We start from the raw sequence: 16104 nt of genomic DNA on the forward strand, positions 1-16104 counted from the left end.
TGTGTACACACAATATTTTCAGTGAAATAGTTATCATCTTCTGATTTTTTTAAAAATGCTGTCATCTGTTTACTTTGCAACAGATTCGGAAGTTAATTCCTCAGCTAATGGATACCTATTAGCTCAGCTAATGGATATCTATTTCAGTGAGATTGAAATACATAGATTCACAAGGGGGCCAAGATAAATCCACTCTTAATGTTGTTTAGTAGTCCAATCCTACTTGTTAGAGACTGGGAGAGCTGGAGGAGTCAAGCAGGGAATTCGTCTGGAATCTCTACATGGGCACAAGAAGGCAAAGTGAATGCTTCAAGATGCAGTGGTTAGAGTGTTGTACTACAGGCCACTTCTGCTGACTATCGGCTGCCTGCAATTTGGCAGTTCGAATCCCACCAGGCTCAAGGTTGACTCAGCCTTCCATCCTTCTGAGGTGGGTAAAATGAGGACCCAGATTGTTGGGGGCAATTTGCTGACTCTGTAAACCTATTTAGTATTCCATTCCATGTTTATGAAATGTTGATTAAAAATCATCCAGAAATGTGTTTTCCTAACGGACTTTAAAAATGCACATTCCCCTTGAAAAAATTTTGTAGAACTTTCACAATCCTATATTCTTTTATGAATGCAACTTCCACACATTGGGTAATACGGATTTCAAGAAAAAAAATTGTCAAGAGTTTTTGATGAGTGGATCAGTGGATTGTGGCCAACAGATAGATACATGCGTACTGTTGTAGTGTTCATTTGGGGGCAATTAAGAGCTGTCCACATTAAAAATGAGCTTCAGTTGATTAGACAGGCGAGTTCCTGGGCCAAATTTGGCAACCTGGTGCATGACACTCAATAGGCAGTAAAGTGAATGTGTGAACTGTGGACAACCCCTCACCCTCATAAATCCTTTAGATGCCTAATTTAACCCTTAAGGGTATTTTAAACGAAGAAGCAGAAATTGTTTTAGATAAAGTAGAGTTTCCACCGGGCGCAACAGTTGTGAGTACAGCTGTTCTTTCTTGCACTTACTACTGGTTCCAATGACTCACAGCAAGGTTTGGACAAAGGAACTACCCTCTATGATGTGGACCTCTTGTCAAACATTTTTAATTAGGTTATAAAGTATTATAAAATGCAACATAAAGGTAAAGGTTTTCCTCACACATATGTGCTAGTCATTTCCATTCTAGGGGGCGGTGCTCATCTCCGTTACAAAGCTGAAGAGCCAACGCTGTCTGAAGACGTCTTCGTGGTCATGTGGCCGGCATGACTAAACGCCGAAGGTGCACGGAATGCTGTTCCCTTCCCACCAAAGTGGTCCCTATTTTTCTACTTGCATTTTTTTTACATGCTTTCAAACTGCTGGTTTGGCAGAAGCTGGGACAAGTAATGGGAGCTCACTCCATTGCGCGGTGCTAGGGATTCGAACTGCTGACCTTTCTGATCGACAAGCTCAGCGTGTTCGCCACTGCGTCCCTCAAATGCAACATACAAAAGTAAATAAAAGAACAATGAAAGGGGAGGGGAAAAGAGAGAGAAGTGAGGAAAGGTAGGGAAAAGAAAAAAGAAGCATTGACTTCCAACTCTGTTGCAGTGGAATAGGGCATCGATATCAAATCACTGCTTTTTGTTTTTCCATAATAATAGGAACAAGTCATTTCTATAAAGACCTATCAATCTAATCTATAAAACCCAAAGTCAAAGTTTCCACATCAAGCATGAAATTGTTTCCATGTGGAAACCATATGACACTTCTTGAAGGTCTTTGACACAGCAGAATTTCAGGTCCTTCTAGACTTCTTGTAAGGAAGTGGTCTCACCTGTTTAAAGGGGTCCTAATAATTGATTATGATGGGGGTGAGTTAAGCTTTGGGGTATTTCACTGTGGGGTACCCTGCTTGAGCAGGGGGTTGGATTAGAAGACCTCCAAGGTCCCTTCCAACTCTTGTTATTCTGTTATTATTATGGCTTTCTGAAAACCTGTCATCATCTAGTTACTTCAGAAGACCTCGGGAGGCCAATCACCAGTATAAGATAGATGCTGACACCATGAATTTTTGATGAGTTCATATCAGGTAATTTGCAGTGACTAATATAGGACTGCACCTCGTTATTGGCCTGTATAAATTAAACAGAACCAGCACAGGTAGTCCTCAACTTACGACATTCTGTTTAGTGACCGTTCAAAGTTATAACAGGATTGGAAGGGGAAAGGGGGCTTGCGAACATTTTTCACACTTATGACTGTTGCAGCATGGGATCAAAATTGGGATGCTTGATAAACTGATTCGGAATTATGATGGTTGCAGTATAGCCGGTGGTCCCTGTGTTCTTTTGACAACCAAAGTCAATGGAGAAGCCAGATTCACCCAACAACCGTGTTGCCGGCGTAACCATTTCAGTGATTCACTTAATTAACGGTGGCAAGAAAAGTTGCAAAACGGGGCAAAACTCACTTAAAAACAGAAATGTTGGCCTTTAACTGTGGTCGTAAGTCAAGGACTAACTGTATATGTTGCTACCTTTACACATAATGTATACTACTACGTGTTTTTATTCTACATTGCTAGTTGTCCACCACTTAATAATGTGTGATCAAAGCACTATATAAAAGTCACCTTAATAAACCCTCAAATTGTGTTTCGGGCAGAAAAAAATCACACCCCGATCTGCAGATGTGGAGCAAGCCAAGACAACTCAGAAGGTGTAAAAAGATGTACTAAAGGTGTCCCCAAACCCACATGGGATTTTTTTTTCCCTGTTTCAAAACTGCACTGTAGCATTGCACCAAACAATTCTGTGGCCAGAGATAGTTTGATAGACACATCTTGAAATCTAGGAAGATTATTACAAGTGGACTTGGGGGGGGGGGGGAATGCTTTGGGATCTAGGGAGGGAAGAAGGAATAGTGAGTCAGACAAGGCTGGATTTATTGGGAATGTTCTCTTGGAAGCAGATCTCAGCCACCCCCAGCCCACCCCCAACTCCCCTGTGTACTATTAAAGGCTCTGATTCAGAAGGACCACGTCTCCTCTGCCCTTCACGTCCATCTGGCCTTTGAGAAAAAAAATTAAGTAGGTCAATTGGCAAGGGAAGCCAGCTGCTAAGGAAGGAAAATCTCTTCGGATTGACCCAAACTAGAACTTATGTAAAACTTTGGGCAGATGGCGAGTGCCCCCTTTTTTAATGCCTAACCCGTGGTCTTCACCAGCCCCAACCTTTTTATCAGTTTTTGCAATAATGGCTTTGAATGAGGAAGGCTCCTGGCTTCGGTCATCCAAACTGCAAATATGCCAGGAGAAGATATAAACCTTCCACGGGGGAGCCGCTTTTAAAAGAAGGGACTGGCCTCTCTCCGTGGAGACCTTCTGGTGGGGCTTTTTCATCGTCCTACTGGGAGGCCCACAGGAAACCATGTGCTGGGAACCGGCTACTTTTAGGTCAGCACATTACAGGGTCTCCCTAAGCGGCCGAGACTGCTGGGGAAGGGGTAGCAGAAAAGCCGCATGACAGCCTCTTTAGAGGGAGAGCAGCCTGCACTTTCCTCCTTGCAGAGTCGCTTATGGGGCGCCTTTTTCCTTGAGGAGGGGGTCCCCATAAGCAGACCCAGCTGTGTGTGGGGGGGGCTTGGCTTGGGACAGAATGCCCAAACAGGAGAGATCACCATGCCAAAATATTCCCCTCTCGGCCCTCTTGGGAAAGTCTCCCTTTTCTTAAAAGGCAGAAGGCCTGCCCCCTCCTTCCCCCCCTCCCACACATACCCCCAAAGCGCCAGGATGGCAATGAATCCCCAAACTTGCCTGAAAGGTTCTTTCCGCGCACCCACCCACCCACCTCTTCGGCAAATCCAGGCTGGAATTGTCAAGGGAAAGTCAGGAGAAAAGGAGGAGAGACTAGGAAGGGAGGGGGGGTTATCCCTGGAGAAGCAGGCAGGTGGAGGGGGAAAAATGGGGTACTCAAGAACACACACACCCCCAAATGCCACACCTCCCCAACAAACCACCACCACCACCCCGCCCCAGCAAGTCCAGGATGGGACTGTCAAGCTAAAGTCAGGAGAAAGGAGGGGAAAAGTGGAGGGGAGGAGTTCTCTCTGCAGAAGAGACAGATGGAAGAAAAAACAGGGTACTCAAGAACCCCCAATGCCACACACCTCCCCCACCCCACCTCCTCAAAAGGTGCTTTTTACACCCCCTCCCTAAAGCAAATCCAGCCTGGGATTGTCAAGGAAGAGTCAGGGGGGAAAGAGGGAGAGAGACTTGGGGCGTGGGAGGTGGGTTTTTCCTCCCTGCAGAAGAAAAAAACAGGGTACCCAAAGGCCACCCCTCTCCAAAAGGTGCTATCCCTCCCACCCCCCCACCCCCCAAGGAAATCCAGGCCAAGATTCTGCGATTCTCAAGGGAAAGTTAGGAGAAAAGAGAGAGAGACTGGAATTGGGGGGGGTGGTTTAATCCCTGCAGAAAAGACAGGTAGGAAAAAAAAACGGAATACACTCAAACACCTCCCCCAAAATGCCACAATTCCCCAAAAGGAGCCACCACCACCACCCTCGTCCACCCAAATCCCATTCCCACCCCAGCCAATCCAGGCTGGGATTATCCAGGGGAAAGTCAGGAGAGACAGAGAAAGAGATTGGAATTGGGGGAGGGGGGTGCATTTAATCCCTGCAGAAGAGAGAGGTAGAGGGAAAAAAATGGAATACACTCAAGCACACCACCCCAAATGCCACAATTCCACCCACCCCCCATTATCCCCACCCCCCACTCCAGCAAATCCAGGCTGGGATTATCAAGAGGAAAGTCAGAAGAGAGAGAGAGAGAGGGAGGGAAGGAAGGATGGAGAGAGGGGAGAGAGAGAGAGAGAGACTGGAATGGGGTATTTACTCCTGCAGAAGAGAGAGGTAGAAAAAGCGGAATACACTCAAGCACACACCCCCATGCCACAATTCCTCCCCCATTATCCCTACTTCCACCCCAGCAAATCCAGGCTGGGATTGTCCAGGGAAAGTCAGGAGAAAGTGGGGGAGGGATTTTTTTTAATCCCCGCAGAAGAGGCAGGTAGGAGGAAGAGGGGGAGAAAAGAAACGACCCCCGGGCTTACTCACCCAAAAGACCAAATTGAAAAGGAACACCATGTATTTCAGGCAGCACAAGCAGCCCCTGGCCATGCTGCACTTCTTGAACTCTAGGAGGAAAACAAAGGACAGGTCCAGGTAAAAAACCAGGTATTTGCTGCTGCTGCTGCTGACGCCGTTGCGGCCGTCGCTCCGGGGCTCGTCCCTTTGCAAGCCAGGGCCCGCGGGGGCACCGGCACCGGCGGCGCGTCGGCCTCCTTGCCGGCGGGGTCCGGCCGTGCCATAGAAAGCGCCCGCCGTGAAGCCCCGGCTGAACCGCTTGCCCGTCGGCGAGGCTTTGGCGAAGTCCGAGTCTTTGCTCTCCAGAGACGGGCTCCGGCGGATGGAGGAGTCTTCGCTACTCGACTTCTCCATGCTCGGTGCGGGCTGCGGCGGCGGCGGCGGGCATCGCCCGGCCAAGCCGCTTTCGGCCTCCCCCTACAGCCTGGCCCGCATCGCCAGCCCCCTCCTCCTCCTCCTCCTCCGCAGCCCCCTTCTTCAGCGCAGGGAGGGCGGCCCCGCCGGCTCGGCTTTCCACGCCCGGGGTCGAGGCTGTGAGGGCGGCTGAGGGGGCATGGCGCGGCCGCGGGGTGGGGGTCTTCCTCACGGCCGCTCCGACATGACTTGGCGCTTTGCTCCCGCTCGGGAAGCTGAGGGAAGAGAGGGCAGCAGCAGGTGCAGGGAAACTGAGGGAAAGGTCCGTCGGGCTGACAGGAACGGCTTCCCGACTGGCCCCGTAGCTGCGACCTTCACGAACACCAGCGACCCCCCTTTCACCAAGCCACCGCGCTCGTCCCGAGCCGCCGGGCTCTCCCCGCGCTCGACTGAGGTGCCCGCTCTTAAATAGCCCTCGTTTCCAGCCCCGCCCCTTTCGCTCTTGGGGCAGCCAATGGCGAGGGGCCTTTCATCCCACGCGCGCCGGGACGACCCCCCCCCCGCCTCAAATAATTTTTTTTAAAAAAATGACACGAGCGCTTTCATAGGATTAGCGCTCCTGGTTTTTCTGGCCTATAGAAGTGCACGAGGGGGGGACGGCGGAGGCTTCCTTAGCCGTGTATGAACATGAAAGGGGACGGGAAGGTGGGGGGGGGAGTAGGGGGAGGTGATCCCTCCGCCGTCATGCGGAACCAGAAGCCGGCATCTTGTGGCTTGGATTCCCTCTCTGACCGACTTAGATCTGGACCGGGCGGCTCGAATTTCTGGCAGTTTCTGCCAAGGAATCGGGTGGCCGGGCGGTCGCGCTGGTTTAATGCAAGGTGCGGGCAAGTCACTCCAAGCGGGTGGGAGGAGAAGGTGCCAAAAAAACTGCCCTTCAATATAGGGGGGATACGGGATAATAAGAGTTGGAAGGGGCCTTGGAGGTCTTCTAGTCCAGCCCTCTGGCCTAGCGGTACTGAAGAACGCTGGGAATACAGGTACTCCTCGACATACGACCACAATGGAGCCCAAAACTGGTTTTTACTATCTTCCTTGCCACAGTTGTTAAGTGAGTCACTGCAGTTGTTAAGCAAATCTGGCTTCCCCGTTTAACTTTGCTGGTCAGAAGGTCGCAAAAGGGGATCTTGTGACTTTGGGACACTAACTCACTCCTTTTAGGTAGTCCTCCACTTACGGCCACAATTGAGCCCAAAAGTTTACTGCTAAGTGAGACACTTGTTAATTTTACCCCCATTTTACAACCTTTCTTGCCACGGTTGGTTAAGTGAAGCATTGCAGTTGTTAAGTGAATACGACAGTTGTTAAGTGAATCATTGCAGTCGTTAAGTGAATAAGACAGTTGTTAAGTGAATCATTGCAGTCATTAAGTGAATCATTGCAGTCGTTAAGCGAATCTGGCATCCCAATTCACTTTGCTTGTCAGAAGGTTGCAAAAGGGGATCATGTGACCCCCCCCGCCCCAGGGAACTGCAACCATCATATGAAGCACTTGTTAATCCTCCGAATTTTGATCACGTGATCACGATGGTCCTAAGAGTGAAAAACTGTCCATTTTTTTCCCCCCAGTGCTGTTCTAAAGGAATTGTGCTGGTAAGTCGAGGACTATTCTGTACAGAAGAACAGAATGGAAAGGACCTTGGCGGTCTTCTAGTCCAGGGGTCGCCAACCTTTTGGACCTCAGGGACCACCAAACTCATAATTTTAAATCCCGTGGACCAGAGACCCTGAGAAATTCCCAAAAAGTCTGCAGGAAAATTCCCCACCCCATTTTCCTACCGATCGATCAATCGTTCTTTGAGACTGCAGGATACCGTCTCCAGCTCCATTCTCAGGGAGAGAGAGAGAGACTTTGGGCTTCATGCAAGGAAAGCAGCAGAAGCAGCAGAAGTCTTTCTTTTTCTCCCCCAAACTCCACCAGAAATGAGTCTTTGTGAGACTTGTTGCCCCGGCGCAGCCTCTTGGAGCAGGATTCCCTGCAGGGTCCCAAAGACTCATTTCTGGTGGAGTTTGGGGGAGAGAAAAAGACTTTTGCTGCTTTCCTTGCGTGCAGCCAAAAGCAGAAGAAGAAAGAAGCGGAAAGAAGCAGCCCAGCAGCCAGGCAAGATGTGTGGGGCAAATGGGGCAAGTTCCTCCCCTCCGTCCTTCCCCTCCCTCCCCTCACTACCTCATGTTGTTCGCAATGCAAGCGACTCAAGCCTAGTGTTCTCATGGGCCATGTGGGCGGCGCAGCCTTGTGTTCCTGTGCAGCCTGGATTAATTGCTTTGGGGATGACATTTCACTGCAGGCCATCAACATTTTCTTGCAGGCCATCACTGGTCCCCAGCCCACCAATTGGCGACCACTGTTCTAGTCCAACCCCCAACCCAAACACTAAAGATCCTTGCCAAACCACAATCAGCCGTGGTCCCAAAGCTGTGCTTTTTTTTCCAAAAGGCAACTGGACTTTCTTGGGGGTTTTTTTCTCCTTGAAAATGTTTTGTTTCTCATCCAAGAATGATGAGAAACAAAATGTTTTCAAGGGAAAAAAAATAATCAAGGAAGTCCAGTTGCCTTTTGGAAATGTATCTTTGGGACATAACCCTAACCTGGATGATGGAGAACCTCCATAGACATGAAGCTGCGGTCTGTAAAAAAAAAGGGGGGGGGGGAACCTGGCTTGGCTGTGGCACGCAATACCTGTTAATTTTGCTTGTCAGAAGTTTGCAAGTGGTAGTCACATGACACACACCCGGGACACTGCAACCATCATAAATGAGTCAGCTGCCAAGCGGCTTTTGATTTTGATCATGTGACGGTGGAGATGCTACAAACAGTCGTAAGCGTTGAAAAATGGCCATCAGTCACTTTTTGCCAGTGCTGTGGAAACTTCAAACAGTCACAAAACAAAATGGTTGTAAGCGGAGGGTTACCTGTATGCGAAAGGAGTATGTAACTATCGCTTTCGTTGTTTTTTTATTTATTAATTTTGTTGGAAGTTAAAACCCACCCCTCTCCTAGAAAAAATGAAATATCCTAGGAAATATTAAAAAGGCAGAATATTTCCCCTAAAAAAGAGTAAAGTAGAAACTCAGAGGCAGAAACTCAGCCCCACCCCGCCACCTTTGCTAATGGGCCATTAAGGCCTAGGCCAGAGTATTCTACATGACAAAGGCCTCTACCCATCTCACCACCTGGCCTGGGAAGATTGTATCAGCCAGCACTCAGGTGAAGCCATGTGGTCCAGACAAAGCCTACAAAGTTAGTTAAGACCCCCGCCCCTGGGAGTCTGACAGCCAATGGGATACATTTCTTACACAGGAACAGGAAACATTAAGGTGGCGCCCAACAGAAGGCATAAAACCCAGGCACTTCCACCATCTCAGCCTGCCCTTCTTTGGAGCTCCAAGCCATGTCCTGTCCACCATTAAACTGTCTTTTCAAACAGCCTCCATGTTTCCGGTGTCTTTTTCCCCAGTTGGAACTGAACCCAGAAGGATAATTCTTCCAACAATTATTTTTAAAAAGCATGACCTTGGATGATATTTTGTAGCTAGGAAAATGCAGCTTTTGCTAGGGACTGTAATCCCCCCTATACAATTGTCTGAAACAACAAAAAAAGGAAGCAAATCCCCATTGTTTCCTACGGCAGAATATCCCAAATATTTTATTCTGTGCAGAAAGTGTTCTGCACAACAACTCCACTGAAACAGGCAGATGCAAGACGCATAAACGCTATCAAAAGTTGTCACCTAAGCTGTCCCAGCGAGCGGCACCCTGCTGGTTTGCTTATTTTCTCAAGGATGTTGCAGAAAATAACCTAACCTGCTGACTACCGGCTGACTGCAATTTGGAGTTCGAATCTCACACCAGTTCAAGGTTGACTCAGCCTTCTGTCCTTCCCAGGTCGGTAAAATGAGGACTCGGGTGGTTGGGGGCATCTTGCTGACTCTGTAAACCGCTTAGAGAGGACTGTGAAACTGTGAAGCGGTATATAAGTCTAAGTGCTATTGCTCTCTATCATCTATGGTGGTGCAATGGTTAGAAAGCAGTATAGCAATATGACTCTGCCCACTGCCAACAGTTCGATCCTGACCAGTTTAAGATTGATTTAGCCTTCCATCCTTCCAAGGTCATTAAAATGAGGACCCAGGTTGTTGGGAGCAATATGCTGATTCTGTAAACTGCTTAGAGAGGGCTGTAAAACACTATGAAGCGATATAGAAATCTAAGTCCATGATGGCGAATCTGTGGCATGCAGAGCCATTTGTTGTTAGGTATAACATTGATACCAAATATGGTTTGGGTGAATAAATATATAAAACTTAGATATCATGGTTTAAGTGCTTATCACTTTAAGCACAATGCAGCAGGCAATTAGCCGATTAAGGGTGCGGTTAGAAGTTACAATATAAGGAAGCATTAGAAGCTGGAAAGCTTACTGACTGTCTGACTGTAGCTGTTGCTGTCTGGCTGTAACTGTGCTGCTTGTGGTGGTCCTTTCTGGGTTGTTAGGGTGTTTTGGGCTGGGGGGTAGTAGTATTTTTTTTTTTTTTTTTTTTTTTTTTTTTTTTATTATTTCCACAAAATCTCGGGGGTTTGTTTTTCGGGGGGGGGAAAACGAGGGGAAAATTTTTTTTTGTTGTTTTTTTTGTATTGAACCTTTTATTTGGCTATACTAGTGAGTCTTACTGGATGGAAATACTGTGAATGACTTAATGGACTGAATGACATGCTTAAACTCTAACTGGATTAAAAACTATTTAAACTACAAACAGTGTTTGTGTTCAGTGTTGTGTATACTCTGGGGCCCTTCCGCTCTCCTTTGGTTGCCTGGCTTACCCCCTCCCTAAACAAATCCAGCCTGGGATTGTCTGCTGCAGAAGAAAAAAACAGGGTACCCAAAATCCAAAACTATCCCTCCAGGCTCAAGGGGTTAATCCTGCAGAAAAGACAGGTAGGGGGAAAAACGGAATACTAACTCAAAGCACCTCCCCCAAAATGCCACAATTCCCCAAAATGACCCACCCCCACCGTCCACCCAAATCCTATTCCCACCCCAGCCAATCCAGGCTGGGATTGTACAGGGGAAAGTCAGGAGAGAAAGAGAAAGAGATTGGAATTGGGGGAGGGGGGTGCATTTAATCCCTGCAGAAGAGAGAGGTAGAGGGGAAAAAGGGAATACACTCAAGCACACCACCCCAAATGCCACAATTCCACCCACCCCCATTATCCCCACCCCCACTCCAGCAAATCCAGGCTTGGATTATCAAGAGGAAAGTCAGAGAGAGAGAGAGAGAGAGGGAGGGAAGGAAGGATGGAGAGAGGGGAGAGAGAGAGAGAGAGACTGGAATGGGGTATTTACTCCTGCAGAAGAGAGGTAGAAAAAGCGGAATACACTCAAGCACACACCCCCATGCCACAATTCCCCCCCATTATCCCTACTTCCACCCCAGCAAATCCAGGCTGGGATTGTCCAGGGAAAGTCAGGAGAAAGTGGGGGAGGGATTTTTTTTAATCCCCGCAGAAAGAGGCAGGTAGGAGGAAGAGGGGGAGAAAAGAAACGACCCCCCGGGCTTACTCACCCAAAGACCAAATTGAAAAGGAACACCATGTATTTCAGGCAGCACAAGCAGCCCCTGGCCATGCTGCACTTCTTGAACTCTAGGAGAAAACAAAGGACAGGTCAGGTAAAAAACCAGGTATTTGCTGCTGCTGCTGCTGACGCCGTTGCGGCCGTCGCTCCAGGGCTCGTCCTTTGCAAGCCAGGGCCCGCGGGGCACCGGCACCGGCGGCGCGGCGGCCTCCTTGCCGGCGGGGTCCGGCCGTGCCATAGAAAGCGCCCGCCGTGAAGCCCGGCTGAACCGCTTGCCCGTCGGCGAGGCTTTGGCGAAGTCCGAGTCTTTGCTCTCCAGAGACGGGCTCCGGCGGATGGAGAGTCTTCGCTACTCGACTTCTCCATGCTCGGTGCGGGCTGCGGCGGCGGCGGCGGGCATCGCCCGGCCAAGCCGCTTTCGGCCTCCCCTACAGCCTGGCCCGCATCGCCAGCCCCCTCCTCCTCCTCCTCCTCCGCAGCCCCCTTCTTCAGCGCAGGAGGGCGGCCCCGCCGGCTCGGCTTTCCACGCCCGGGGTCGAGGCTGTGAGGGCGGCTGAGGGGGCATGGCGCGGCCGCGGGGTGGGGGTCTTCCTCACGGCCGCCCCGACATGACTTGGCGCTTTGCTCCCGCTCGGGAAGCTGAGGGAAGAGGGCAGCAGCAGGTGCAGGAAACTGAGGGAAAGGTCCGTCGGGCTGACAGGAACGGCTTCCCGACTGGCCCCGTAGCTGCGACCTTCACGAACACCAGCGACCCCCCTTTCACCAAGCCACCGCGCTCGTCCCGAGCCGCCGGGCTCTCCCCGCGCTCGACTGAGGTGCCCGCTCTTAAATAGCCCTCGTTTCCAGCCCCGCCCTTTCGCTCTTGGGGCAGCCAATGGCGAGGGCCTTTCATCCCACGCGCGCCGGGACGCCCCCCGCCTCAAATAATTTTTTTAAAAAATGACACGAGCGCTTTCATAGGATTAGCGCTCCTGGTTTTTCTGGCCTATAGAAGTGCACGAGGGGACGGCGGAGGCTTCCTTAGCCGTGTATGAACATGAAAGGGGACGGGAAGGGTGGGGGGAAGGAGGGGAGGTGATCCCTCCGCCGTCATGCGGGACCAGAAGCCGGCATCTTGTGGCTTGGATTCCCTCTCTGACCGACTTAGATCTGGACCGGGCGGCTCGAATTTCTGGCAGTTTCTGCCAAGGAATCGGGTGGCCGGGCAGTCGCGCTGGTTTAATGCAAGGTGCGGGCAAGTCACTCCAAGCGGGTGGGAGGAGAAGGTGCCAAAAAACTGCCCTTCAATATAGGGGGAATACGGGATAATAAGAGTTGGAAGGGGCCTTGGAGGTCTTCTAGTCCAGCCCTCTGGCCTAGCGGTACTGAAGAACGCTGGGAATACAGGTACTCCTCGACATACGACCACAATGGAGCCCAAAACTTTGGTTTTTACTATCTTCCTTGCCACGGTTGTTAAGTGAGTCACTCAGTTGTTAAGCAAATCTGGCTTCCCGTTTAACTTTGCTGGTCAGAAGGTCGCAAAAGGGGATCTTGTGACTTTGGGACACTAACTCACTCCTTTTAGGTAGTCCTCCACTTACGGCCACAATTGAGCCCAAAAGTTTACTGCTAAGTGAGACACTTGTTAATTTTACCCCCATTTTACAACCTTTCTTGCCACGGTTGGTTAAGTGAAGCATTGCAGTTGTTAAGTGAATATGACAGTTGTTAAGTGAATCATTGCAATCGTTAAGTGAATAAGACAGTTGTTAAGTGAATCATTGCAGTCATTAAGTGAATAAGACAGTTAAGTGAATCATTGCAGTCGTTAAGTGAATCATTGCAATCGTTAAGAGAATCTGGCTTCCCAATTCACTTTGCTTGTCAGAAGGTTGCAAAGGGGATCATGTGACCCCCCCGCCCCAGGGAACTGCAACCATCATATGAAGCACTTGTTAATCCTCCGAATTTTGATCACGTGATCACGATGGTCCTAAGAGTGAAAAACTGTCCATTTTTTTTCCCCCAGTGCTGTTCTAAAGGAATTGTGCTGGTAAGTCGAGGACTATTCTGTACAGAAGAACAGAATGGAAAGGACCTTGGCGGTCTTCTAGTCCAGGGGTCGCCAACCTTTTGGACCTCAGGGACCACCAAACTCATAATTTTAAATCCCGTGGACCAGAGACCCTGAGAAATTCCCAAAAAAGTCTGCAGGAAAATTCCCCACCCCATTTTCTTATCGATCGATCAATCGTTCTTTGAGACTGCAGGATACCGTCTCCAGCTCCATTCTCAGGAGAGAGAGACTTTGGGCTTCATGCAAGGAAAGCAGCAGAAGCAGCAGAAGTCTTTCTTTTTCTCCCCCAAACTCCGCCAGAAATGAGTCTTTGTGAGGCTTGTTGCCCCGGCGCAGCCTCTTGGGTCAGGATGCCCTGCAGGGTCCCAAAGACTCATTTCTGGTGGAGTTTGGGGAGAAAAAGACTTTGCTGCTTTCCTTGCGATGCAGCCAAAAGCAGAAGAAGCGGAAAGAAGCAGCCCAGCGGCCAGGCAAGATGTGTGGGGCAAATGGGGCAAGTTCCTCCCCTCCGCCCTTCCCCTCCCTTCCCCTCACTACCTCATGTTGTTCGTAATGCAAGCGACTCAAGCTTTGTGTTCCCATGGGCCATGTGGGCGGCGCAGCCTTGTGTTCCTGTGCAGCCTGGATTAATTGCTTTGGGGATGACATTTCACTGCAGGCCACCAACATTTTCTTGCAGGCCACCACTGGTCCCCAGCCCACCAATTGGCGACCACTGTTCTAGTCCAACCCTCAACCCAAACACTAAAGATCCTTGCCAAACCACAATCAGCCATGGTCCCAAAGCTGTGCTTTTTTTCAAAAGGCAACTGGACTTTCTTGGGGTTTTTTCTCCTTGAAAATGTTTTGTTTCTCATCCAAGAATGATGAGAAACAAAATGTTTTCAAGGGAAAAAAAATAATCAAGGAAGTCAGTTGCCTTTGAAAATGTATCTTTGGGACATAACCTAACCTGGATGATGGAGAACCTCCATAGACATGAAGGTCTGTTAAAAGGGGGTGGGGGAGAGAACCTGGCTTGGCTGTGGCACGCAATACCTGTTAATTTTGCTTGTCAGAAGTTTGCAAGTGGTGGTCACATGACACACACCCCAGGGTCATAAATGAGTCAGCTGCCAAGCGGCTTTTGATTTTGATCATGTGACGGTGGTAATGCTACAAACAGTCGTAAGCGTTGAAAAATGGCCATCAGTCACTTTTTGTCAGTGCTGTGGAAACAGTCACAAAACAAAATGGTTGTAAGCGGAGGGTTACCTGTATGCGAAAGGAGTATGTAACAATCGCTTTCGTTTTTTTATTTATTAATTTTGTTGGAAGTTAAAACCCACCCCTCTCCTAGAAAAAAATGAAATATCCTAGGAAATATTAAAAAGGCAGAATATTTCCCCTAAAAAAGAGTAAAGTAGAAACTCAGAGGCAGAAACTCAGCCCCACCCTCGCCACCTTTGCTAATGGGCCATTAAGGCCTAGGCCAGAGTATTCTACATGACAAAGGCCTCTACCCATCTCACCACCTGGCCTGGGAAGATTGTATCAGCCAGCACTCCGGTGAAGCCATGTGGTCCAGACAAAGCCTACAAAGTTAGTTAAGACCCCCGCCCCTGGGAGTCTGACAGCCAATGGGATACATTTCTTACACAGGAACAGGAAACACTAAGGTGGCGCCCAACAGAGGGCATAAAACCCAGGCACTTTCAGCATCTCAGCCCGCCCTTCTTTGGAGCTCCAAGCCATGTGGTCCTGTCCACCATTAAACTGTCTTTTCAAACAGCCTCCATGTTTCCGGTGTCTTTTTCCCCACTTGGAACTGAACCCAAAAGGATAATTCTTCCAACAATTATTTTAAAAAAACATGACCTTGGATGATATTTTGTAGCTAGGAAAATGCAGCTTTTGCTAGGGACTGTAATCCCCCCTATACAATTGTCTGAAACAACAAAAAAGGAAGCAAATCCCCATTGTTTCCTACGGCAGAATATCCCAAATATTTTATTCTGTGCAGAAAGTGTTCTGCACAACAACTCCACTGAAACAGGCAGATGCAAGACGCATAAACGCTATCAAAAGTTGTCACCTAAGCTGTCCCAGCGAGCGGCACCCTGCTGGTTTGCTTATTTTCTCAAGGATGTTGCAGAAAATAACCTAACCTGCTGACTACCGGCTGACTGCAATTTGGAGTTCGAATCTCACACCAGTTCAAGGTTGACTCAGCCTTCTGTCCCTCCCAGGTCGGTAAAATGAGGACTCGGGGTGGTTGGGGGCATCTTGCTGACTCTGTAAACCGCTTAGAGGGGCTGTGAAACTGTGAAGCGGTATATAAGTCTAAGTGCTATTGCTCTCTATCATCTATGGTGGTGCAATGGTTAGAAAGCAGTATAGCAATATGACTGCCCACCGCCAACAGTTCGATCCTGACCAGTTTAAGATTGATTTAGCCTTCCATCCTTCCAAGGTCATTAAAATGAGGACCCAGGTTGTTGGGAGCAATATGCTGATTCTGTAAACTGCTTAGAGAGGGCTGTAAAACACTATGAAGCGATATAGAAATCTAAGTCCATGATGGCGAATCTGTGGCATGCAGAGCCATTTGTGTTGGCACGCGAGCCGCAGGCAAACTTACCTCACTACGCATGCCCGCGCCTCTCAGCTGATTTTTTTCGGTTGGTTTGAGGCCTTTTCACCCTCCCAGAGGCTTGGAAAAAGCCTCTGCAAGGCTTTTCAGGGCGAATTATAGGCCCGTTTCGTCACTTCCTGTAATACTGGAAGTGACGAAGCGGCCTATAATTCAACCTGAAAAGCCTTGAGAGGCTTTCCAAGCCTCTGGAGAGGGTGAAAAACTTAAACCAACTGAAAAATCAGCTATGAGGCGCAGTGCAGGTAAGGGGGAGGATTGCGCACGCATGCACAGAGGGTGTGGGGAGGGGGGCACA

At 49.2% G+C, this 16104-nt stretch overlaps 1 protein-coding gene across 5 annotated transcripts in view; it reads right to left on the bottom strand.

Moving 5' to 3' along the window:
• The window catches only part of TSPAN9 (tetraspanin 9), a 117990-nt gene that overhangs the window by 41500 nt on the left and 60386 nt on the right, over window positions 1-16104 (bottom strand). For 2 of the 5 annotated variants that reach the window (XM_026679291.2, XM_087967724.1), the window contains exons 1-2: window positions 5858-5966; window positions 5096-5824 (exon numbers count right to left, since the gene is read on the bottom strand). In XM_026679291.2, coding sequence (XP_026535076.1) covers window positions 5096-5479 — 384 coding nt within the window. In that variant the 5' untranslated portion in view covers window positions 5480-5824; window positions 5858-5966. Of the gene's footprint in view, window positions 1-5095; window positions 5825-5857; window positions 5967-16104 lie in introns of those variants that run through there. The other 3 variants (XM_026679293.2, XM_087967726.1, XM_087967725.1) reach the window with 2 other exon arrangements.

The sequence above is a fragment of the Notechis scutatus genome, chromosome 6 (assembly GCF_049901735.1).
Source record: "Notechis scutatus isolate UNSWTSFEM ecotype Mainland chromosome 6, rNotScu1.2, whole genome shotgun sequence".
Taxonomy (NCBI): domain Eukaryota; kingdom Metazoa; phylum Chordata; class Lepidosauria; order Squamata; family Elapidae; genus Notechis; species Notechis scutatus.